General features: G+C 49.0%; 1 protein-coding gene across 2 annotated transcripts; it reads right to left on the reverse strand.

Moving 5' to 3' along the window:
- Positions 1 to 1,570: 1,570 nt before the first annotated feature.
- LOC119355987 lies at positions 1,571 to 3,726 on the reverse strand. 2 transcript variants are annotated; one of them, XM_037622880.1, is made up of 3 exons: positions 2,947 to 3,726; positions 2,505 to 2,734; positions 1,571 to 2,403 (listed from the first exon to the last, which is right to left on the reverse strand). In XM_037622880.1, exons 1-3 carry the CDS (start codon positions 3,305 to 3,307, stop codon positions 1,972 to 1,974), a joined length of 1,023 nt encoding a protein of 340 aa, XP_037478777.1. In that variant the 5' UTR covers positions 3,308 to 3,726; the 3' UTR covers positions 1,571 to 1,971. The 2 variants fall into 2 exon arrangements, with proteins under 2 accessions (XP_037478777.1, XP_037478778.1); XM_037622881.1 differs by having other exon boundaries at positions 2,501 to 2,734.
- Positions 3,727 to 10,474: the final 6,748 nt, after the last annotated feature.

A 10,474-nucleotide genomic window follows, 5' to 3' on the forward strand; every position in this document is an offset into this window, starting at 1 on the left:
GATGCCGAGCACTGGGACAAGGGTGCACACACGGCTCGTCTACGAGCACAGATCCTTCGTGCGCAACACCGGTTCAAGAAGCAAGCCGACCGCCATCGCATGGAGCGCAAATTCGAGGTGGGCGACTCTGTGCTGCTCAAACTACAGCCATATGCGCAATCCTCTGTCGTCAATTGACCGTGCGCCAAGTTGGCGTACAAATTCTTCGGGCCCTTCAAGATTCTGGCACGCATCGGCAAGCTCGCATACAAGCTGGAGCTACCCACTGACAGCCGCATCCACAACGTCTTCCACGTCTCGCAACTGAAGCCCTTCACACCCAATTACTTGCCGGTGTTCTCCGAGCTTCCACGACCACCGGACTTGTCCATCACCGACAACGAGCCAGCGGAAATCATGGAGCGCAGGATGGTCAAGAAGGGCGATCAAGCGCTGGTCCAGGTCCGCATTCGTTGGTCTTCTTCAGCGTCGGGCACAACCTGGGAGGACTATGAAACACTACGGCAACGATTTCCGGCGGCGAGTATTTGGCGCGAGACGATGACCGGTCAAAACCAGGCAACGCCTGAAGATGAAACACAAATGGAAGACGGGGCTTTCTCTGAAGAAGAGGGGCATGTCACACCTGCATCCCACTGATGATGCAGTGGACAAGGAAAGAGTGGACACACTCGCCAGACATGTAGGCCCACGGGCAGAGCTGTGTGTGTGTGGTTACTTAAGTGTGCGTGGTAGGCAGAGAGAGGGCATGCGTGTATTGTGTGAACTCTGTATCTCACATAACCTTCTCTGTATCTCACCTCCTTCTCCTGTACCTCACCTTCTTCTTTCTCAAGCAACAAGCTGAACTCGATTTATTTTCCCCGATTGACCCTTGTTTCGATCCTAGCAACCCTGGGTTCGTTACAGTTGTTCCCAGCCGCTGCTTAGTTTGCACAATCTCCAGTTTGCAGTTCTGCGTTTTGTAGCTATGGTATGCCTGATTGCTGGATGAGCCGCAGGACACCCCTGTAACTGCATCCCCAAAGGGCAGCCAAGTTTCTGAAACCGGGAGGCCTTGAAAGAATTTCAATGCTAAATCCAGCCTCTCATGATCCCGCATCAGCGGAAGCTTGTGGAAAGAATCTCGAAGGAACGTCCCTTATTCGCATGCCACTTCCCCGGTATGATGCAAGAGTCAAACCAAATATATATATTTTAGAACCGGGCATAACCCCTTTCCATTAACTAATTAAATTTCTTATTGCACCTTTATGAAACAAGACTATTTCAGTGTGCACTGGAATGCAGAGCTCCACCCTAGCCGGGCTTCTTGCTACCCAGTTTCTTGGAAGCAGCCAGGCAGTTCCTGCAGCATGTTCTGTTGTTATGGCAATATTTGGTTTGACTATATGTAGTATAGATTTGTTGAGTTAGAATGTAATGTAATAGAAGCCACTAATGATGATGTGATACTACATAGACTCAAGTGCGAACAAATCTATACACAAAGACTTACATTTTAACAAACCAACACAGTAACAAAAGACACCACAACTACAAATTAATCAAAACAGAACACTTCACGACATGACATACAAGTTATATATAGTTGGATGACAGAAACCAGAACTGATACTCAACATCTTACATAGTTGGTCCGAACAGAAATGCTTAACATGCTAGCAAACCACCAGCATAACAATGTTTCACAAGATAAGCTAATAGTCAGTACACGAATATCTGGGTCAAGATGAGTCGCAAGCTAGAGCTGACTCTTACATAGTAGATCTCACGTCTCAAAGCATGAGATTCAGCTTGTTCTCGACAAGGAGGGACCAAGCAACAACAACCTCGACCTTACACATGCCTACAACACATGAACCCTTGCTTGTTTGGCAGTATTGTTGGACAGGGAACTCGACATGACCCTGTGCACCACCATGCCTCCACGACTGGGCTTGTATGACAACTTTCAGTGTTGATTGTAGTTCAGCTGAAACAACATTCCTTGCCAGACCAAAGTAGCCATCTGATCCAACAGGGCTTTTTTTTTTCAGCATCAGAACGGGAACAATCAAGCAACAACACTTCCCTAGGAGTGGGATCATCTGGAGCAGACAAGGAGCAAGAAACCCGGCATCCATATTTAGGAGGCCATGAGCCATCAACAATGTGGACACCCATGATAGTGGCCTGGATTGCTCTAGGAAGTTGCTCAAGGCTTAACTGTGCAGAACAAGCATAGCCAAGGAACATAGGGGTGGTATCCTGCACGGCGCGCCAATCATAGACGCAAGAGAGCAATGCGCCTTGGGGATCCGGCTCCGCTCCAGGATACACAGTTTTTAGTTCAACTTCAAATGTCACAGGGTTGCTGGCCAAAATTGCGCGAGACGGGCCAGTCAAGCGCAAAAAAGGATCCTGGAAGCACCATCGTTATCGTTCGACTTATCATTACTAACACTTAATTGAAAAATGGACAAGCAAGCAAATTAAGGAGAAGACTTAGTATTTATACATACATCTTTCTCGACTAATTGGTAGTTAGCCCTGGACCGGTAGAAGAGAAGGTTGCGGTTGCGGTCCACAGTGTCTCTGGCGGCGACAACACCGTACACTCGGAGCGGCCAGCTCAAGTTGACGTTGAGGTCAACAATTTTGATAGAGTAGATCTGCAATGCTGGGCAGGTGGTAGCAGAGTAGGGAGTAATACCAGGTGTGGATGGCGTGAATTGCATAGGACTCAGTGTGGCTGCGTGCAGCACCAAAATCAAAGTCAAACAAGAGTGCATTGTTAGAAAATCTATCTTAATCAACCGCAAAAAAAATCTATATTAACAAATTACAAAATTAATTAAGCAAGTATACGAAGAGTGAAAATAGAGAGTGGTCCGATTGCATTATTAATTGAACGGGACATGGGTAGTAATTAAGAAGAAGAAAGCAAGCTGACAACAAAAATACTTATATCATCGAAGACACCATGGCTTGCCATCTGACTGCCCCATATAGATTCCCAGTGGGCACGGTGAAGAAGCTTTGAAGAAGTAGCATCCTCCTTGGAATAATTCTTCATAGTCTTGGAGATTATCACAGCTGCGCGTGACATGAGAAACAGCAGCTTTTTGGGCTTGTCGGAGGAGACGGGGATATCAAATTTCCTCATTATGGACGCCAGAGACTGGATCCGGCGGCCCAGATGATCCGACTCGCGCAAGAGAAGATCCAGGGACTCCTCATGGCTGGTGACAAAGTGGGGCAAGCTCACCCCCACCAAGTCGACCGTTCTTGAGGCGAACGAATCGGAGAAGAGCGACGGCGACATTGTTCTCCCGTTGGATCGACTCCCTGTAAGCCTTCCTTCCGCCTAAAGTTGCAAGCGCCCGTGAATTGACCTCCCCCATCAAGAAGTTGGTTTCCCTCCTCAGGATCTCACGGTGGCGACAAAGAGCGTCAACCAAGCCTCCATCTTCCAACCTCAGGGACGTGGAGGCCTCCTTCCTCAGGGACATAGTGGTCTTCCTGCTCGGCATATCATAGCCGAACTCTGCTAGCATCTTCGCATGCTTCAACGAGTGGTCTGCGATCCACACCCTCCTCTGCTCCTGGGAGTCCCTCTCGATCTCCATCTCCATCTCCGCCTCCATCTCCTTCAAAGATCTGGGATTTCCAAATCCTCTCGCTCTCTAGTTTTTTTGGGGATTCAGGCTTGCTGTCTACGAGTATACTCGCCGCCGCGCCGCCGCCTGGTCCTATATGAGATTAGGGTTTCAACGAAACAGCTGGGTTGGGGTACTTGTACTCCGCCTTACGCTCAGCCCGCCAAGAGCCCAGTAGTCTGGCCCAAGAAACGCCGGGCCCAAGCGACGGGACCCCAGCTTCTTTTTTTTTTTTTTGAAACTCGACCCCAGCTTCTTTTCTCTCACGCTATCCCCCATTCTACTCCTTTCTCAAATTGTCTTAAAAAAACTCCTTTTCTCAAACATTGCTAAGAGCAACTCTAGTGCTAGTACTAAGTTTGTTTTGTCTCAAAAAAAAGTAAGTTTTTTATAACATAGTACAGATGCAAGCGCTCATACATACGCACATACACTCATCCCTATGAACGCACACACATCCTGCCTTTATGAGCACCTTCGAGAGACTGAGCCGGCATATCATTTTGAGATTTACGAAGTCATCGTAGGTGCCTCGTCGTCAACGGGGACGTCTCCTCCCAGTGAAAGACTTGGACCCTGGTGGGTTGAGAATACCACTGTCTCTCTAACCATCCAACCACAAGTTGGTTCGCAGTGCTAGTACTAAGTTGACTAGTAAACATGCACGTGCAACGCACATATAGTTATGAAGTTACTGTTTGCTCTCCGGGCATCTCCAACGGCAACTCGCAAAAAACCTCCCGCATCCGTCCGCGGACAGGGGGAGGGGACCAGTCCGCGGACACGGATGCGGGAGGCAGCCATCCAAACCATAGCCGCATACATTTTCACAACAACTCAAACCAATCGGACGAAATTCGTGCAAACACGGCCAGATTTCATGCAAACATGACGGATTTCATATAAAAAAACACTCAGATTTTCATATAAACACGATGGATTTCATTAAATTTACATCAACGGTGTTAGTCCGGCTCTAAAGGTATAATAATACCTAATCTAAATCGCCGCCCGTGGATCCCTTTGTCTTCCTCATATCCGGCAGCCCGATCACCGGACTGTCAGGACCCTGGAGGTTTATGCTTCAGCACAACGCCGCCACTCATCAGAGTGGAACCCCCCGTCGATGCTTCAACGGGAGAGGAAGGCGGCGGCTCCGCTTCCATGAAGCCCATGTGGGATCGACGGAGGTCCTTGAAAGAGAAGAACCGGGCAAGACACCGGTTGTGTACGCTGGTGCCGCCTAGGCGGTGGCTAAGGGAGTCCTGGATTAGGGGGTCTCCGGACAGCCGGACTATATCCTTTGGCCGGACTGTTGGACTATGAAGATACAAGATTGAAGACTTCGTCCCGTGTCCGGATGGGACTCTCCTTGGCGTGGAAGGTAAGCTTGGCAATACGGATATGTAGATCTCCTCCCTTGTAACCGACTCTGTGTAACCCTAGCCCCCTCCGGTGTCTATATAAACCGGAGGGTTTTAGTCCATAGGACGAACAACAATCATACCATAGGCTAGCTTCTAGGGTTTAGCCTCTATGATCTCGTGGTAGATAAACTCTTGTAATACTCATATCATCAAGATCAATCAAGCAGGAAGTAGGGTATTACCTCCATCGGGAGGGCCCGAACCTGGGTAAACATCGTGTCCCCCGCCTCTTGTTACCATCCGCCTTAGACGCATAGTTCGGGACCCCCTACCCGAGATCCGCCGGTTTTGACACCGACATTGGTGCTTTCATTGAGCGTTCCACTGTGTCGTCGCGATAAAGGCTTGATGGCTCCTTCAATCATCGATAACGATGCGATCCAGGGTGAGGTTTTCCTCCCCGGACAGATCTTCGTATTTGGCGGCTTCGTACTGCGGGCCAACTCGCTTGGCCATCTGGAGCAGATCGAGAGCTACGCCCCCGGCCGTCAGGTCAGGTTCGAAAATTTAAATTACACTGCCGACATCCACGGAGACTTGATCTTTGACGGATTCGAGCCCATGTCAGGTGCGCCGCACAGTCACGACGGGCACGACTTAGCTCTGCCACCGGACGGTGTTCGGGAGATCACACCTATGCCTACTCCGGCCCTAGATCCGGAGTCGATTGCGCCATCCGAGGACGGGCGGATGGACCCCGCCTCAGAGGCCACACGCTCAGTGGCCATAGAGCCGAATACCGACTTCACCTCTTATGAGACCTATGTCGCCGGATCCTCAGATTCATCCCCGGCCACTGGCCCCGAACCGCTTGCATCCATGCCTATCGAATCTGATTGGGCACCGATCATGGAGTTTACCTCCGCGGATATCTTTCAGCACTCGCCTTTGGGCGATGTGCTAAATTCATTAAGGTCTCTCTCCTTGTCAGGGGACCCTTGGTCGAACTATGTCCGGCTAGAATGGGGTGCCGACGACAAAGAAATTCGCTGCCCACCCACCACCCACTTAGTAGCCACTGTCGATGATTTAACCGACATGCTCGATTTCGGCTCTAAAGACATCGACGATATGGACGACGATGCAGGAGACGAACAGGAACCACCGCCCACAGGGCGCTGGACTGCCACCTCATCACACGATATATACATGGTGGATACACCCAAAGAGAACAATGATGAGGAATGGAAGGATGCAGCGAAGGACAATTTCCTCGAGAAGCAACCAAAGCGACGACGTAGGCGCCGCTCTAAATCCCGCCTCAATAGCGATAACAGCGCAAGAAAGAATAACACCCCGGTCGAATCCAAAGGAAATGACGACCACATGGATCCAGCAATAGAGCAGGATGAACCAGCAACTGGCGAACATAGTACGGATCCGCTGTCCGAACACGACGACGCCGAGGATAAAGCTCATCAACCTCCCTCCAGAGAGGAAACGGTCCGGACAAAGATGCAAACATCATCCCGGAAAGGCACTTGGAACAAGAGAACCTCCATAGAAGGCTTATTGCCACTGCGAGGAGTCTGAAGAAGCAGAAGCAAAGGCTTAAGGCCGCGCAGAATATGCTCAACAGTAGATGGAAAAAAGTGCTCGACAATGAAGAAAAGTATGGTGGTACTTACCACACAAAGAGCTATCCAAAGCGCAAGTTGTTGCCCGAATTTGATGACAAGGCTTTAGAGCCTATACAACCGAAAAATAAAGCGGCTGATCAGTCGGATCGACCACCTCGTGGCCGTGATAGGGCGGCTAACGAGGCCGCACACAAGCCAGCACACGATCCACGCAAGGACTTACATCAAAATGCCGGTGTGACCAGATCCATCTACGGATCTAGGAAGCGTGCTCCAGCGCACAATCAAAACCAAATGCTACAACCGTCGGAACGCTGGGACACATCCAAATACAGGGGTGCCGCACACCCCCTATGTTTCACCGATGAGGTGCTGGATCACGAATTTCCAGAGGGATTCAAACCCGTGAACATAGAGGCGTACGACGGAACGACAGACCCCGGGGTCTGGATTGAGGACTTCATCCTCCATATCCATATGGCTCGCGGAGACGACCTCCACGCCATCAAATACTTGCTCCTCAAGCTGAAAGGACCAGCTCGGCACTGGCTGAAGAGCCTCCCCGAAAATTCAATTGGAAGTTGGGAGGAGCTTGAGGACGCTTTTAGGGCTAATTTTCAAGGAACTTATGTCCGACCTCCGGACGCAGACGATCTTAGTCATATAATTCAACAGCCCGGAGAGTCAGCCCGGAAGCTTTGGAACATATTTCTCACTAAGAAGAATCAAATTATCGATTGCCCGGACGCCGAAGCCTTAGCAACTTTCAAACATAGTATCCGGGATGAATGGCTCGCCAGACACCTCGGCCAGGAAAAACTGAGGACAATGGCAACCCTAACAAGCCTTATGACCCGCTTTTGCGTGGGCGAAGATAGCTGGCTGGCCCGTAGTAGCACCAGCGACCCAGGCACATCCGAAGTCAGGGATGGCAATGGAAAACCACGACGCAACAAAAGCAAGCATCGAAACAATGAAGACAACCCAGACAATACGACAGTAAACGCCAGATTTAGGGGCTCTCAACCCGGTCAATGGAAAAAGCCTTTTAAAGGCAACAGAGATGGATAGTTGAAAGGATCGAGAAGATGTGTCTAGAGGGGGGGTGATTAGACACTAAGTGCCAAAAGTTACAGTTTTTAATATTCTTAGGTTGGAGTGGAGTTTAAGCACAATTTTAACAAACACAATACATATCAAGCAAGCATGCAAAGAGTATATGAGCAGCGGAAAGTAAAGCATGCAACTTGCAAGAATGTAAAGGGAAGGGTTTGGAGTATTCAAACGCAATTGGAGACACAGATGTTTTTGTCGTGGTTCCGATAGGTGGTGCTATCGTACATCCACGTTGATGGAGACTTCAACCCACGGAGGGTAACGGTTGCGCGAGTCCACGGAGGGCTCCACCCACAAAGGGTCCACGAAGAAGCAACCTTGTCTATTCCATCATAGTCGTCGCCCATGAAGGACTTGCCTCACTAGCGGTAGATCTTCACGAAGTAGGCAATCTCCTTGCCCTTACAAACTCCTTGGTTCAACTCCACAATCTTGTCGGAGGCTCCCAAGTGACACCTAGCCAATCTAGGAGACACCGCTCTCCAAGAAGTAACAAATGGTGTGTTGATGATGAACTCCTTGCTCTTGTGCTTCAAATGATAGTCTCCCCAACACTCAACTCTCTCTCACAGGATATGGATTTGGTGGAAAGAGTATTTGAGTGGAAAGCAACTTGGGGAAGGCTAGAGATCAAGATTCATATGGTTGGAATGGAATATCTTGACCTCAACACAAGTGTAGGTGGTTCTCTCTCAGAAAATGTGTATTGGAAGTGTAGGTTCGTTCTGATGGCTTTCTCCACGAATGAAGAGTGGGTGGAGGGGTATATATAGCCTCCACACAAAATCTAACCGTTACACACAATCTGCCAAACTCGGTGGGACCGAATGGTTAAACTCGGTCGGACCGATTTAGCAAACCTAGTGACTGTTAGGATTTTCGGTGGGACTGAGATGCAACTCGGTAGGACCGATATGGTTAGGGTTAGGGCATAACGTAATCTCGGTGAGACCGATTACACAAACTCGGTGGGACCGATTTTGGTAATAAGCTAACCAGAGAGTTGGTCAGGCAAACTCGGTAAGACCGATTACACAAACTCGGTGGGACCGATTTTGGTAATAAGCTAACCAGAAAGTTTGCATTGTAATCTCGGTAGTACCGATTTCTCAAACTCGGTGAGACCGATTTTGGTAATGGACATACACAGAGAGATTACAATCCCATCTCGGTGAGACCGAGATCCCTATCGGTGAGGCCGATTTGCTAGGGTTTGTGGCAGTGGCTATGACATATGAAACTCGGTGGCGCCGAATAGAAAGAATCGGTGGGGTCGAGTTTGACTTTTGGTTTAGGTCATATGTGGATGTGAGAAGGCAGTTGAGGGTTTTGGAGCATATCACTAAGCACTTTGAGCAAGCAAGCCATTAAGCAACACCTCATCCCCTCTTGATAGTATTGACTTTTCCTATAGACTCAATGTGATCTTGGATCACTAAAATATAAAATGTAGAGTCTTGATCTTGAAGCTTGAGCCAATCCTTTGTCCTTAGCATCTTGAAGGGGTTCGACATCCTCTAGTCCATGCCACTTTATTGTTGAACTCTCTGAAACATACTGGGTAAAGGTGTTAGTCCAACAAGAAATATGTTGACATTAATTACCAAAACCACCCAGGGAGCACTTGTGCTTTCAACAGTCCAGCCTAAACAGGATTCTAGACAAACTATGTCAGATTCATGGCACCCCTGATAAACATGCAAATCACATGCACAGAGAATGCTGGGTCTTCAAGCAGGCCGGTAAGCTAAACGCCGGACACACGGGGAGGGAGACACCAAGTGAAGAGGAGGATGAGCCTCGCCAGCAAAGCACCGGGGGACAGAAAAAATTCCCACCAGAGGTTAAAACAGTAAACATGATCCACGTGACGAAGAGGAGAAGCAAACATGCACCCCGAGACACACTCGCCGTAGAGCCCGTCACCCCTAAGTTAAACCCCTGGTTGGCCTGCCCGATCACTTTTGATCCCCGGGATAGCCCGACCATTGTCCGGCACGGAGGATCGGCTGCCTTGGTGCTCGATCCAGTAATCAATGGATACCATCTCACCCGAGTCCTCATGGACGGCGGTAGTAGTCTTAATCTGATATACCAGGACACAGTCCGCAAAATGGGGATAGACCCAACAAGCATTAGCCAAAACAATACTACCTTTAAATGAGTAGTACCAGGCAAGGAGGCCCGCTGCACGGGCTCCCTCATATTAGAGGTTGTATTCGGTTCCCCCGACAACTTCCGAGGACCTTCAACATCACTCCATTCCGAAGCGGCTATCAAGCATTACTCGAAAGAACGGCCTTCGCTCGTTTTAACGCAGTACCGCATTATGCTTATCTTAACACTACTACAAAAACAGCTATAGCCAATATGGACACTAATGGCGCATTGTACATGTGGTGCGCCATTACTAAATACTAATGGCGCACCATGTGTTGGTGCGCCATTAGTGTGCAAATACTAATGGCGCACCACATCCACGGTGCACCATTAGTAATTTTTTTATTTTTTTCAAAACTACTAATGGCGCACCGTGGGATGGTGCGCCATTACTAGTTCAACTAGTAATGGCGCACCACTCCCACGATGCGCCATTAGTAATTATTTTTCAAAAAAAATTCAATTTTTTTTATTTTTACTTTTTAGACTACTAAGGGCGCACCGTGGGATGGTGCACCATTACTAGTTGAACTAGTAATGGCGCACCATC

This window comes from Triticum dicoccoides, chromosome 2A (assembly GCF_002162155.2).
Source record: "Triticum dicoccoides isolate Atlit2015 ecotype Zavitan chromosome 2A, WEW_v2.0, whole genome shotgun sequence".
NCBI classification, from domain to species: Eukaryota; Viridiplantae; Streptophyta; class Magnoliopsida; order Poales; family Poaceae; genus Triticum; species Triticum dicoccoides.